Consider the following 16,086-nt stretch of genomic DNA (forward strand, 5'->3'; position numbering starts at 1 on the left):
TAGCCAAAACTATTCCAAGTATCCAAAGGCTCTGGCTCCTGTTTTTGGCTCACATTTATATCTCCTTTCAGAATTTGTTCAAGGATGTTTTTCAGCTGGTTCACAACCAATCTCCCCCGCACGTTGGTTCAACTTCTAAGGGGACAAACATCACCTGCCTCTCTCACAAGTCTTTTTCTCATGCCCACTTGTGAATTAAACAACAAACAGGTTTATCTCTCCTTCAAGGGTCTGTCTGTGTAGCCGTGGCTGTAATGGAACTTACTATATAGACCAGGCTGTCCTTGAACTCACAGAAGCCTGCCTGCCCCTGCCTCATAATAGCTGGGATGAAAGGCGTGCATCACTACACCCAGCCAGGGTACTCTTGATCAGATTTGCTTTGGCTATCCAGGCCTTCTGTGCTTCCGAATGGAACTTCAGGTGCCCTCTTGAAGAACGGCGTTGGTACTCTTCTGGGTTGCACTGAACCTGCCCCTGCTTTGGTAAGACAGCCCTTTCCCAGCCCTGAATCTTCCCGTCTATGAGCAAAGCAGCTCTTTCCATCTTCTAGTGTAGTCTTCAACTTCACTCTTAAAAAGTATTGATTAACCCAGGGTGGTGGCACACGCCTTTAATCCCAGCATTCGGGGAGGCAAAGGCAGGAAAAGCTCTATGAGTTCAAGGCCAGCCTGGTCTACAAAGCAAGTCCAAGATAGCCAGGGCTACACAAAGAAATCCTGTCTCAAAAAACCCAAAGTAAATAAACAAAGCAAAAGAAAACAAAAGGTTTTTTTGTAGTTCACTTACTTGATTGGTTTAGCACAAGGTACTGATTTTAAAGGAAAGTAAGGTGGGGTCACCTCCTGTCAGGCCTGTGCCTTCACTGGTACACAAGCAGGCTTTTGTCATGCTGACTTTTCCTTAGTGTCATCAGTTCTAATTTTCCTACTGGAGTTCTTACAATGACCCCTGCAGAAGGCTTGCTCTGCTCTGCCTACCTGCACCCTCCCATTTTCTTCTCTCATCACAATGATGTAGCTGAGAATTTCAGCACTATATTGAGTAAGAGTGAAAAAAGTGAGCATCTATGTCCTGTTCTTCATTTTAGTGGAATTGCTTTGAGTTCTTTCCCACTAACATAATTCAATGATGGGGGGGCGATGGCTCAAGCATGTACTGCCTCTGTAAGGACCAGAGGTTGAATCTTAGCAACTACACTTCCAGGTTCATCATGCCCTGTAATTCCAGCTCCAGGATCCAAAACTCTCCTCAGGCCTCCACGGGTACCTGCATACACATGCACATACTCACTCAGACACACACACACACACACACGCACGCACGCACGCACGCATGCACGCACGCACACGCTTAAAAATACTTTAAAAGTAATATAATAATGTTGGCTATCAGTATGCTGAATGTAGCCTTTACTAGGTTGAGAGATGGTCCTTGTAATTTAAGTTTCTTCAGGGGTTTTAGGACTTTGTTACTAGCCCTTTTGCAAATCTTTTGAAGTAATCATCTAATTTCTACCCTTAAATCTATTTATGTGATATATTAAGCTTATTGACTTATGTTGAATGATCTCTGTAACACTGGAATAAAATCTACTTGATCATGTTGAAATGATCCTTTATGTTTTCTTAAGTTTGGTCAACAAATACTTTGCTGAGAATTTTCACATCTATGTTCATTGGGGAAATATGTCTCTAATTTTCTTTTTCTGTTGTGTCTTTATCCAGTTTTGGTATCATAGAGTAATACTGGTTTTGTAAAAACAATTTGGTAGTGTGGCTTCCTTTCATGGCACATGGAGTAACTTGAGAACTTGATGTTAGTTCTTCTTTTCAGGGTAAAAGGACATAATACTGTGCTGTGGTAGTTAGCTGTCCACTACAGCAGAGTGAGCTGTGCTCTGCAGGGCAGGAACACATGAGCTGTAGGGCACTCTGAGATACAAAACCCATGTTAAAGGTTTCATGCAACCCCTCCCTGAAAGTACAGCATTGGTTCTGAAAGTCCCAGGTTGGATCAAATCACTTCTCCTTTCCAAATTCCTAGAAAAACTCACAGGCATTTGCAGTTTAGATCCCTCTTCTCAAGCAATAAAAAACTCCTTATTCCCTGAGTTTTGAGCATTCAGCTATGCCTCAGTAGAGTTCTCCCACCTGACTTCTGGAAAAGTGTACCTTAATTTCTATTTAGTAACTTTAACCAAATTCACTGCATTAACTAGGTTAAAGTTATCAAAAAATTAAAGATGCTCAATTTTTCTTACACATTCATTAGAGGCCCAAGTTAATCTATACACTTACTGTGTAGTATAACTTTAAGTTCGACCAGCAGCTTCTTTGATCCTCCATGACTTGGTCCTGGCAGCTTTTGCATAGTTTCCCCCTTCTTATTAAGTATTTCAATTCTTAGTGCTCCTATGAGCCCAAAATAAAGAGAGTCACATTAACCACCAAGAATCTAGACAATCTTCATGTTGCATTCTAATATTTTAGTTTTCTATATATTAGAAGTAGACAACTAAAAAAACAAAACAAAACAAAACAAAAGAACAAAGCCAGCGGGAGGGGACATCAGCAAACAACGCACCAATGGGGGCTCCAGCAGGCCTAACTTCATTTGGCAATAATTCATCTCCTTCAGGCCACGTTACAGATAATCTATCAGGGAGCCTATTATAAAATAAACACATTAATGCCTGTAAATTCAGTTAATTATAGAATTAATTAAATATGCAAATTACAAGAATATGATACTATTGAAACATTTTGAAGTTAAACCTCTTACTGTAACTAGTAAAAAGCCAAGATAAAAATCTAACTTGATATTAACACCTAAATGATTTTTCTCTTTATAGTACAAATTTCTTTTTAAAGACAAACTAAAATTTTCTTTTCAGAAATAAAATAGCATTACTAGCTTGATCCAAAAACCGGGCGTGGTGGCGCATACCTTTAATCCCAGCACTCGGGAGGCAGAGGCAGGCAGATTGCTGTGAGTTCAAGGCAAGCCTGGTCTACAAAGTGAGTCCAGGACAGCCAAGGCTACACAGAGAGACCCTGTCTCAAAAAACAAAACAAAACAAAAAACCAGAAATTTCACCTATTTTATTTTCTTTCCTTCTGTATTTGTTAGATCTTAAAGTGGTGGTGGCAGAGACCACTTTACGTCGGGCCATGCTGTCTTGGAACTTGCTGCATAGCTCGGGCTGGCCTTCCATGCCCTCCCTGCCTCAGTCTCCTGGGGGACAGCTGCTATTATTTCACTGGCCACTTCTTTTTCAGTGTTCTTTACTTCTTAGAAGTCCATTTCCTCTAGCTAAGCTATGCCAAATTATTTCAAATGCCTGTATCAAGGTATAAATAAATGCCTGTGTACACCTGGTTGGCCTAGAACTGGGTAAGTAGAGCAGGCTGGCCTTGAACTACAGACATCCATCAGCCTCTGCCCCCCCCCCCCCACAGGTGCCACTGTGCCCAGGCCCAATTCTTATTTTGTTTAGACTTACTTCTTGAAATTCAATTACCTTGCCATTTCATCTTCTACATATCTCTTAACTGTCCTCTCGGCTACTGTCCTGTCCAGCTTCGCAATGGGCACGGTCTTCACTTCATCATACAGCGCCTGGGGTTCCTGAACAGAAATCTACGTCAGCATTGCAAAGATAGCAATCTAAACTTAGTTACAAAACAAACAAATCCATTTATTTCTTTCAAAGACATCAATTTTACCCCAACTAAGCATACAAATGAGAGTAACTAACTATTCTTATAGTTAACTGTCCACTTTCACTTTTAAAAATATAACTTTAAACAAATATTACTGTGTGTATATAGAATGTGTGTGGGGGCACAGTGTGGAGGTCAGAGGACAACTCTTGGAAACTGGTTCTCTCCTTCTACCTCAGAGACTATTTTCACTTTTTTATTTAACCTATATAATCCTAATAAAATTCAAGTAACAAGAATAATGTAAGAAAAAAAAAACTTATTTTAATCTTAGAGTTATTTGTTCTTGAAATAGAATTCTGTCCAGGGATTACTCATCTGTGAACCTAGTGGAATTTTGCCTTTTATCAAAGTACTATGATACTAATAGTAATATGCATACATGTAAACTATCGGACATACAGAGTAAAACAGATTTATAAGCATTAAATCTGGAACAAAAAATTATGCTGACTACAACCATTTCACTCATCATTATCGTTCTTCTAGTATTTACACACAAATGTCACCAGAACACCTTCAGCGCTTGCTTTCCTACCATTGCGATCTGAACTTCACCTCCCGTAGCATACACTTCTCCATCATGATCACCATGAAGGAAGAATCTTACGATGCTTCCGTAAAAGAGAGGAAGTGTCTTGACTGTCTTGACCTAGTATTTAGCATTAAAAAAAAAAAAAAAAAGATTCAGTTTAATATTTTATAAGGATAACAGATTTAATAATAACTACATTATATAACTCTTATGCATGTGAAAAATATTCATAACAATCACTGCAAAAACAACAAAGCAAACCAAGTGTGTGAGACTCAGTACTTGCTCTTGGCAAATCTGTGTTAAGACAGGAGCTACTTCAAACAAACATGTCACTCGTAAGCATGTGTTTAAAAATGCTGGCAAATTAATATGTTCATCAATACATTAGCTCAAAAGTTGCTTATGAGTCAGGGGTGGTGGGGGCCTGCTTATAATCCCTGTACTTGGGAGTTGAGCAGTAGATTGCTCAATTATAGACCAGCCTAAACGACACAGTGACACTGTGTCTCAAAACTCAAAGTTCAGGGATAGAGCGACAGCTCAGTGGTTAAGAGCACTGTCTGCTCTTCCAGAGGACCTGAGTTCAATTCCCAGCAATGATATGGTGGCTCACAGCCATGTATAATAAGATCTGGTGCCCTCTTCTGGTATGCAGGTATAAAGCACTCATATAAATTAAATAAATAAATAAGTCTTTAAAAAAAAAAAAAACAAAAAACAGAACCCTAAAATTTGGAGGAAAACAAAACAAAACAAACAAACAAACAAAAAAAACAAAAAAAAAAAAAAAAAAAAAAAAAAAAAAAAAACCCAAAGTCCATCTTTTCCCTCATTATCAGCTATTTTGAGTCATATGTATGTTAGGTAGGAGAAAAAAACAACAAATTTAATGTTTTGTTTTTTTGTTTTTTGTTTTTTGAATTTTTCAGAACTGATTATCTAAGAAGCATTTCCTCAAGTCCATGAAGCAGTTGAAAAACTGGTTACTCCCTCCTCCTTATAAGTCTACAGTTGGCTTCATGGATACCCGGAGGCCTAGTTTGCTCCCATTCCATGCCATATCCTTTCAGTGTCCTTTGTCACTGGCTCTCTTCTGTTCTGATCTAAATGTCAGAGAAAGCCCAGCCCTTGGCTCCTTTTCGCGTCCTTGAGTTTAACTACATTATGATGGCACCCTGCACAGTAATGGAGGGAATGTCTTTCTATTTTTACAACTGTTGATCATATCCAAGGTTCTTCCTCTTTTGAGGTTAACTCAAAACTTTTCACCCAAAGTATTTTACTATTTGCTTTCTTCTTCTCAGTCCTAACATCATCCAACATCAGAAAACTCTGCCCTCTCCTAACCATTCTTTTTTCATTCAAGTTGCCTTCCTTCTATCTATGCTTATGCTACTTCCATTGTTAGGTTGACTGTTACCAGATCAAAGCGTATCTTAGTCTCTATGTTCACAATACATTTAAAATCAGAAAATACTGTTGAGCAACAAAAAAATACCTAAAAAAAAAAAAAAAAAAAATAGTAATAACAACACACTAGTTAAGATGCTGCCACTCCAAGTGCGTAAGAAACAAGTGTGCAAGGTCAGTGTAAGAAAAGAAATAATACTTCACTAATAAAGTTTTTGGCAATAAACAGAATTTTTAACAAGATACAATAAATTGTATATTAAAATTACTTTGTTTTTCACTTTTTATGGTTCCAGTGAAACTAACATAAGCATTTTTGCATTTGATACAGTCTAAGAACTTAGCTTGAACACGGGCTGCACCTACCAGCTGTCCTGCTTTATATACTTTTCCATCCCATTCTATTGCTGAGTATGTTGCCCAGGGGCCTTGCTTTTTAGAGGGAAGATCTGGACGGGTGATTATTCCTTTAAAAAGTGTAAATTTTATTTGTTTGTCATACTTTTCATGACAGTCCTTCAGCCATAGAGCAAATTCTCTGTCAATTTTCATTCTCTGCTCCTGTAAAAATTCAAAATGTTCTATGAAATACAGCTATCAGTAAAGAAATACAGCCTTACAAATGTCATTTCACTTTCCCTCCACACATCATACTTCACAAAACTTAGGTAAAAATTAAACTATCTTGCCATATTAGTCTCTATGTACACATGGGGGATTTCATAAAATTAAGTCATGTTTTCTTTATTACGTCCTCCAGGTAATACAGATTTCTTTCCTACAGAAAAATGGAGAAAAATTTAACACGACTTGACTTACAAGAATGAAGGACTATAAATACTGTATTATGTGATACATTTCTCTGGTAATTTAAGGTTGATAATTATTTATCTCTTGGCAGCTAAGCATTAAACCACTGACTGTGCAGTAGTGCAACGTAAATCATTTTAAAGTTGAGAAGCACACAATCTTCTTCCCATGGAAATTGTTTTGTTTCATTTCCAGTGCATGTACTTTAATACTGACCAATCCACAATTATACCCAGCCCCCTTGGTAAGTCACAAAGCAATATGAAGACTGCTCAGCTATGGAGTAGTGAGGTGGCTCACCCAGTTAAAGACATCTGCCATCATGCCTGAAAACCTGAGTCTTTAAAACTCACGTGGTGGAGGGGGATAACTGACTGCAGCAAACTGTGCCTTGACCTCTACGTCATGCCTTGCTTCGTGCACACATGCATGTGCATATGCGCACATGCACTCACAAATTTGTTAAGGCCTTACAGAGTAGTAAGTGTCTGGATCCCATACATATTCTTAATAGGCGGAGATGCTTGATAATACCAGAGGCACGATATTAAGATCTAATAAAGCTGAGCATGGCGTCACATGCATGAAATTCCAGCACTTGGGAGGAACAAGCAGGAAGACCAGGAGTTCAAGGCCAGGCTATAACAGGCTTGAGCCAAGCCTGCCCTATAAGAGACTATCTCAAAAGTGAGAGAGACAGACATAGAGAAAGAATATCTAATAAAGGTAAATAAATTATACACAGTTTAACCTATTTGAAAATTTTAGTGTAATGAACAGTTAACAGTTCATGAAAAAAAAAAATTAACCACCGTAGTCTTTAAAAAAATTTCGGCTGATATACCAGAGCATAAAAGTTATACACATTGATAGGTTGGTTACTAAGTAATAGTCACATACATTACATAATACCCAAATATGATTACACAAATGTATTAAGGGGCTGGGGAAATGGTTCTGCTGTTAAGCGCACTTGCTCATCTTTGGCTTTGGTGGACACGTGTTCACACACACACACATACACACACACACAGAGACAGAGAGAGAGAGAGAGAGAGACAGACAGACAGACAGACACAGAGACAGAGAGTATTTACATATTTCAGCAAACAATGATTATTTGAACACAGCAGTCTTTTGAGTAAATGAATTTAAAGTATATAAATATTAGTAAAAACCTATTTAATGTATACTTTTAAAACAAGAGATCATTGGCAAATAGTCAAAGCTTGACCTTTAAATTGCATACCTGTCCATTTAAAATTCTTGTAAAAAGGGTGTTCTTATCTTTCAATTTCAGCTCAAGATCCATAAACGTCAGTTTATTTGTGCTGACCTGAAATCTGTCATTAGTGAACAATGCACCAGATATTCTATTAAAGCACTCAATTGGGGCAAGCCCTCTCTTCTTAGGAGGAGCACACCAGTCAAAGCTGGAACAGAACAAGATTATTGGTCAGTCAGAAGATCAGGTTAACAAAACACTGCACTATAAAACCAAATTTAGTCAGTTTCTATTTGCAATTCCACCTCTACAGAAGGTACTAAAAGAATTTTTTTTAACCTGAAGAGATCAACTACCCCAGAAAACACAAGGAATACATAGTCCCAGCCAGCAAATGAAAAGAGGGAGAAACCCACACCATAACAAGAGAAGAAGAAGAAGCAGCAAACCCTGCTCATTGACATCTTTCAACACCAACGGTCTCAGTTTCCCAATAAACAGGGCCCATCCTTCTGCTGCATCAAAGCAATACACCGTAACATCAAGTATAGACATCACCTCAGGGCATAAGGATAGGAAAGGAATTCCAAGAAAACGGACCTAAAAAACAAGCTGGTATTGCCATAGTAATATAAACTGATCCTAGATAATGAATGAACTGCTGGAGGTATCACCATCCCTCATTAAACTTATACTATGGAGTTATAATAATAAAAAAAATGGCACTGGCATAAGCACAGACATGTTGATCAATGGAATCAAGTTGAAGACTCAAGACATAAATCCACACACAGACATCTGATTTTGATAAAGAAACTAGAAATACACACTGGAAAAAAAAAGACAGCATCTTCAACAAATGGTGCTGGTTAAAGTGGATATGTGCACGTAGAAAAACAAACACATTCCTATTCATCACCCTGCACAAAACTCAACACCAGATAAATCAAAGACCTTGACTTAAAAACAGATACCTTATACTTGGGCAGAATAAAAAGTTGGGGGGAAACTGGCCCATGAAAAGACTCTCTGAACCATTAAGAACAACAATTAATAAACGGAACCTCATGAAACTCAAGAGCATCTGTACGGCAATAGATACCATCACTTGGACAAAGCAGTAGCCTACAGAATGAGAAAGATTTTTACCAACTATGCTTTAAACAGAGAGATAATATTTGAAATATATAAAGAGCTAAAACAATTGGACGCAAGAAAACAACCCAGCTACAAAAATGGGGTACCTAGCTAGGTAGAGAATTTTCAAAAGAGCAAAAGTCAAATGACTGAGAAACAGAAGAAATGTTAAATGTCCTTATATTCAGGGAGATGTAAATCAAAACGACTTGAGATTTCATCTATACCAGTCAGAACAGCCAAGGTCATGCTGGCAAGGATGTAGGTAACAGGAATTCATCCACTGCTGGCAGGAGTACAAATTTGTACAGCCATTATGGAAATCAGTGTGGGAGTTCCCAGGAAGCAGGGAATCAATCTACCTCAAGGTCTAGCTATACCTGTTGGGCATATCCCTAAGAACTCTACATCCTATTAGAGAGACATTTGCCCAAACAGCCACTGCTGCTCTACCCATAACAGCCAGAAACTGGAAACAGCCAAGATGCCTTTCAACAGATGGAATGCATGAAGAAAACATGGTACATTTACACAATGGGATATTATTCAGCTGAAGAAAGAAAAAGAGTAGGAAAAGGGCGAGGGGAGGAGAAATCATGACATTTACAGGTTAAAAAGATCTAGGGGGAAAAAAAAATCACGCCGTTAGGAAAGCCAGACCCAAAAGAAAAATGGTATGTATTCTTTTATATGTGGATGTTAGTTGTTAAATCTTTGATAACCAGGCCACAATCTGTATAACCATAGAGGTTAGGTTAAGTGACTGCGGGGTTGGGGGGGGCTGGGGGGGTCCCTAGGAAGAAAAACATAGACAGAGATGGGTGAGGATTAGGATGGGTACCTAGAACAGGATTAAATGGACAGGGGAAAGGAAGAAGGGAGTAAGAGAGGAAATAGAGGGGGACAGCTAAAGGCAACAGCCACTTGGGTCATCTGTAAACTTATTACAGTAAGAGGATCTTAACAGATATATATTTATGAAAGAAATCTAAACAGAATCACCAAATAATGTGTTGGCTCTTTTTTTTAAATAATTAAACTTTATTATACAACCCAACTAGCTTACACAAGAAGGAAAAAAGGTTAAAGGGACAAAAGAGTGAACCTTCCGGTATCCGTTCCGTTCCACGAGACGGGTCCTTAGGTGTCTCTCTGGCTCTCCACCTGCCTGAGTCACATGGAAAGGGCGGTCTCCTTCTCCCATTGAGGGTCAATTAGAAAAACAATAGCCCAGGTGGGGTTCCCAGGTCCGCTACCTGAATTCCAGGCCCAGGATGGCTCCACCCAGTCTGTCACAAGGTATTCATGGGGTGCCCCAAGGGTAAAGCCAGCCAAGACTGCTTCCACCTGTGACAAAGCTTAATCTTTCCCACAATAATGGGTGAGACAAAGCCCAAACTAGACACCTCTGACCACCAAATGAAACCTCCAGTGTCAGAGAGAGGTTACATGACTTACTGGCTAATGGGCCCAATGGAAATCCCTAAACTAACCAGGCCACAGCCAAGGCTATTGGTTGCTCTCCACACACCAATGGTAAGGCCCTGTTGCTGAAGATAATATCTATATAACTCAATGAACAACGGAAAAGTCAAGCTTGTGCCTACCTAGCGCCTTCACCGTATGGACTAGCGCTCAGGGTACGAGAAGGCACTCTGCACACTACCAGAGGAGAAAGGTAAACACTAACCCAGCTACAAACCCTTTGTCAACAAAGGTGACCTGCCTGGAAGATATGCTGGGGCAACAGTGGCACAAAAGCTGCAGGAGTCACCAGTCGCCCTCTGATCGGATTTAACAATTTGAGGGGCCATATGGAAACTTACTAGAGCAGAAGGGCCACCTCATGAGGTGTGTGTGTGAGTATGTGTGTCTTTGTGCCTATATATGTTTCTTGTGCCTTTTATTTGGTTATCTTTTTTCCTACTCATTATTTTATTCTGTTCTGTTCAGGTTTGTTTTTATTTTACCTTATTTTATTATTTTTCTTTCTCATTCTTTCTTTTTTGGATGTCCATTTGTTTTCTAATGAGAGCAAGAAAAGGCACGGATTCAGAGGGATGGGAAGGGTTTGGGAGGAGTTGGGGGAGGGAAATTGTAATCAGAATATAATATATGAAAATATCTATTTTTAATTTTAAAAATTAGGTTCAAAAACTGTAATCCTCAACAATCAAAACTTACTCTTCAACTGATGTATATGGTATTAGTCGTCCATTCCAAAAACATTCAAAAATTGGTCTTTTCCCTCTTGCTGCTTTGTCAAGTATGAAACAGTCATCATCTTCTTCTTCATCTCTTAATTCTATATAAAAGAGTAAATGGGACAATCGTTTAATTTTTATAAATGAAGAACTTTTTTTTACTACTGTGAAATCAATTTCTGTAAGGGCATATAAAAGTTGTTTCAGAGAAATACAACATATAATCCTTCAACTTGCATCAGAAAATCTTGTTAACGTAAAAAGACAGATTTCCAACAGTTAATAGTTAATAAAACTGACTACCTCTACCCTATCTAATATGAAGCAGGAGCACCACACCAGCTGACCAGACTACTATCTTTAAAGCTTAGTCTGTCTTTCTTTCTTTCTTTCTTTCTTTCTTTCTTTCTGTCTGTCTGTCTTCCTTCCATTTTTCTTTTTCTTTTTTTCCAGACAGGGATTTTCTATATAGCCCTGGCTGTCCTGAAACTCACTCTGTAGACCAGGTTGGCCTCGAATTCAGAGATCCAACTGCCTCTGCCTCTGAGTGTTGGGATCTGAAGGTGTGAGCCACCACACTCAGCTTTTAAATCCATTACTAAAAATTAAAACAAAAAAGTTACACATTCAAAAAGATTTTTCTATATTGAATTTCCTGTTTTCCACAAATAACTTCTTTTTTTTTTTTTTTTTTTTTTTCCGAGACAGGGTTTCTCTGTGTAGCCCTTGGCCATCCTGGACTCACTTTGTAGACCAGGCTGGCCTCGAACTCACAGCGATCCGCCTGCCTCTCACAAATAACTTCTTAAAATCTGTAACTGAAACACAATTTCTACAATTCTATCAAACTAGCAATGCTCATGGGAAAATCATCTGAAGAATTTACAGTGTGAAGTAACAGTAAATTGATCTATTTTGGACAAATGAGTCAAAAGTACTCAACTTAGTTTTATATAAACTACGATATTTCCAAAGGCTGAATTCAGATTGGCCGAAAATGATACACTATCATGTATCAGGAGCAAATTAGTACAATCATCAACAGCACTGTGCTTTTTAGAAATACATTCTTAGATACCAGGTAAATTAAACATATGCTCCTAATATATTAACATATACATAAATCCTCTAAATTAATTGAGCCTTACCTCCCAGAAAGGCCATATATGTATGTATGTGTGTGTGTATACATGCATGCATACAAAACCCTACAAGGATCTTTAAAAGAAACATAAGGCATAAAAAGCCTTATAAAAGCAAGACAAACCCAAAGCACAATAGAAAAATGAGATATAATTATATAACATAAAAATTTAATAAACACACATAAAAGAAAGGTACTGTGAAGAATACATATAGGGCTATCATAAATACATATAAAAACTGAGCTCACTAAAAGACAAAAAGAAAAGCTGGGCGTGGTGGCACACACCTTTATTCTCAGCACTTGGGAGGGTCTCTGTAAGTTCAAGGCCAGCCTGGTCTACAAAGGGAGTTCAAGACAGGCAGGGCTAGAAAAATTATAATTAAAATTATAATATATTATATAAAAACTATAATATATAAAAATATAATTATAAATTATAATTTAAAAAAAGAAAGAAAGAAAGAAAAAGAAAAATTAAAAGTTTCTGAAAGTCAAGTGCTTTTTAACCTGAAAATTAATATTCACAAAATAAAGCATTTATATAAATGTATGAAGTTGTCAAAAAAAAAAAAAAAAAAGTAAAGCAAGTATACGAATTAAACACAGATAATTCATGAATTTACTTTAGAACAAAAAGAGACTATAGGGAGTTACAAATATTATACATACAAACCAGTGTAAGGAAAGTCTGTTTAAACTTAGTCTAGTCTTTCATTTAGAGCGTACAATCCTCAATCACAACGTTACATTTCTCAGGTAACAGGTCAGATCAACATACTTGATGGGAAGCACGGGTCGTCAGGGTACGTCTCTCTGTCGTATAAGAAGGGGTGGTATCGGATGACCCCTTCCACTACCCCGTCTCCCTCAACATGAGCCTTGAACTCAAAGCTATCAGACGCAGTGTTTATATACAATGTCTGCATGTCATCTTGTATTTCCCTTAGATTGACAATCTTAGGTGTCTTCCCTTTCTCAAACAAAGAAATCTAAAATAAAAAGAAAATAAAGATGATTAAATTCTATGGTAACTTTACTTTTCTCAGCCAAAACCCACCTTGCTTTGTAAAGTAGTCACCTAGTTAAGGAGATATATATATTTACAAATGGGCCAATGCCTTTAAGGAGCAGCTAAGTAAAGACTATTCAACTATAAAACAGAAAAGAGTAATCAGAACTGAGGGGCAGTTAAGTCATAAAAAGTTAGGAAATAGGACATTTTACATAAGATCCCTTCCAGGGTTTGGATAAGGACATGCAGAACCCAATTCTAACATGTTCTGTTCTTCTACGTCCCCCCACACAAGACTCTCGTGAACAAATACAACGCCATGAACAGACACATCCCCCTTTCTCCTTGCTTTCAAAAGCATCATGCACAACTATAAGTCCTGTCTCTACAGAAGAATGAATAAAGGGGAAACCAAGGACTGTTTACCAAAAAGATTTTAAAAAATACATCTAAAGACCATCTCTTCATTTGGATATTTAAATAACCAAAGAAACTTGGTAACAAGGAGAGCACACTGGTCTAACCGCTGCCTGCTTTTGTTACCCAGCACCACTTGGAGAGATTTGTCTGTAGCGTCCTGAGGTGGACGTCTGTCTTACTTCAATATCGATATTGTTGAAAGGGCCAACTTCTTTTGCTGCATTTATTTCATTTCCTTTTGGTCCGTGAATATAATAATGATAAATATGCCTAAAATGAAGAATAATATTATTCTTTATTAACATAAAATTATAGTTCACATACTCTCTAGCCACCATTTATCTCACTTACTAGCCAAGCGTCACTGCGGACAAAGTGCTAAGGTCTCACGTGTGCCATGGGGCCATCTACCTCTGAGCTACCACATAGCTAGCCAAGTACTCCCCACATTTTTTTTTTAATCACTTGAATTCTTTTTCTTTCAAATATGTATTTATTATTACACGTACAATGTTATGCCTGCATGTACACCTGTAGGCCAGAAGAGATCATCAGATCACATTACAGTCGGTTGTGAGCCACCATGTGGGTGCTGGGAATTGAACTCAGGACCTCTGGAAGAGCAGGCAGCGCTCTTACCCACTGAGCCACCTCTCCAGCCCCAGCTCCCGGCATTTTTTAACACAGTAATCCAATGGTAAAATAAACTCTAAAATTCAAGCATTACATTTCAACTTATAGATTCTGATACACCATAGTACAAAACCAGCTTTATTTAATCCAGTCTTTTCCACCTTCCAAAGCCAAAGAACACTTTATCAAATAAAATTTCTGTTCCGGTTGTTCTAGAGGGTACTCAAAGTATCTGAAAGTATACTGAGCATCTTTTACAATCTTCAGAGTAGGGAAATTACAAGTTGTATGGTCTCTCAACATTAGCACTAAAACTTGTACCAACATTTAAAGTATTTATTAAAGTAAAATTTAATAAACTAACCAAAATTCCATTAAAAAAGAATGACCAAATCTTTGTTTGCTTCCTTTTTTAAAAATAACGGTTAAACAAAATTATATCTTGCTTATTTAAGACAATAAAATGTTTCTCTAATTAGGTAGAAATGTACGTAATTCCTTCTCATGAATTAAAAACAAACAAACAAACCAACCAAGAGCCCTAGGTTTGCATGGACTGGTATACACACGTGTAGCCCCAGCCCTCGCAGGCAGAGGCAAGAGGAGCACAGGCTCCAGGCCATCCTGAGACACAGAGTAAGGATCGTCTCTAAAGGAAGAAAGAGGAGAGGTGGGAGAAGAAGGGAGGCAGAGTGAACAAGGCTTCACCATAGCTACTCTTCAAAACACCAACATAAAAACTATCAGTGTCTTCATACCATACTTTAATGGTTGTCTATTCCAAAGAACAATTAAAATTTATGCTATTTTTATTAGAATATATTTATTATGTATGTAATTTCTTTGGTAGAAAAAACATAATTTTAAGACACCTACTATATATGCACTTAGAGAAGAAAATCTAATTTCTTACATAAATATATCAGACAATAAACAATGTCAAGAATAAAGCCTTTTTCTTTTTTTCTTTGGTTTTTTGAGACAAAGTTTCTCTGTGTGTAGTCCTGGCTGTCCTGGAACTTGAAAAACCAAAAATAAATAAATAAAAAATAAAAAGGGAAGTCAACATCAGAATAAGGTACAATGTACCAATGCAAAGAAACTGGACCAAAAGGATACCAAGGACACTTCAATATATATCTAATTATTTTCCGTCTTTACAAAGTAGGGGGCAAGGGCTGGAGAGATGGCTCAGTGGTTAAGAGCACTGTCTCCTCTTCCAGAGGTCATGCGTTCAATACCCAGCAACCACATGGTGGCTCACGGCCATCTATAGGAGATCTGGTGTCCTCTTCTGGAGTTCAGGTGTACATGCAGGCAGAATACTGAATACATAATAAATAAATAAATCTTTAAAATTAAAAAAACAAACAAACAAACAAACAAAGAAGGGGGCAAAAGAGTAAGCCATAAGGCAGGTGTGGGGGCAGGAAGGAAGAGAACGGCCCTCTGGGAGTGCATTTCCACCCTGCATCTCACAAGAAAGCAGGAACATTTCTTGAATCAAATTACTTACGTTAACTGTCGTGTCCAAAGATGAAAATAGTTTTTCAAGTACTGTATGTGCTCTGGCTGCACCCCCGTAATGACCACAGCAGTGAAGCTCTCCTTCGCTTTCTCCTCCGCAATGAGACTGTGTAGGAATCTTTCATCGTCACTCGTAATGTGAACAGAATCAGCTGGCTAAAAGCGTGAATGCAAACACAGTAGATTACATCACCTAGAATCATAATCATACTTAAGTGTTAAAGATGATTCAGAAACTTTATTTTTAATGTTTCAAGAACAGTTTTTAATGCTGGGTATAGTAGCACATGTCTCTAAT

At 37.9% G+C, this 16,086-nt stretch overlaps 1 protein-coding gene across 1 annotated transcript in view; it reads right to left on the reverse strand.

Annotated features, from left to right (window-relative positions):
• Smchd1 (structural maintenance of chromosomes flexible hinge domain containing 1) overlaps positions 1 to 16,086 on the reverse strand; it is a 120,670-nt gene that overhangs the window by 74,010 nt on the left and 30,574 nt on the right. Inside the window, exons 8-17 of the mRNA XM_051153692.1 lie at positions 15,778 to 15,944; positions 13,808 to 13,898; positions 12,975 to 13,185; positions 11,030 to 11,150; positions 7,733 to 7,916; positions 6,040 to 6,234; positions 4,264 to 4,377; positions 3,524 to 3,630; positions 2,587 to 2,669; positions 2,301 to 2,414 (exon numbers count right to left, since the gene is read on the reverse strand). Coding sequence (XP_051009649.1) covers positions 2,301 to 2,414; positions 2,587 to 2,669; positions 3,524 to 3,630; positions 4,264 to 4,377; positions 6,040 to 6,234; positions 7,733 to 7,916; positions 11,030 to 11,150; positions 12,975 to 13,185; positions 13,808 to 13,898; positions 15,778 to 15,944 — 1,387 coding nt within the window. The remainder of the gene's footprint in view (positions 1 to 2,300; positions 2,415 to 2,586; positions 2,670 to 3,523; positions 3,631 to 4,263; positions 4,378 to 6,039; positions 6,235 to 7,732; positions 7,917 to 11,029; positions 11,151 to 12,974; positions 13,186 to 13,807; positions 13,899 to 15,777; positions 15,945 to 16,086) is intronic.

The sequence above is a fragment of the Acomys russatus genome, chromosome 12 (genome assembly GCF_903995435.1).
Source record: "Acomys russatus chromosome 12, mAcoRus1.1, whole genome shotgun sequence".
Lineage (NCBI taxonomy): Eukaryota > Metazoa > Chordata > Mammalia > Rodentia > Muridae > Acomys > Acomys russatus.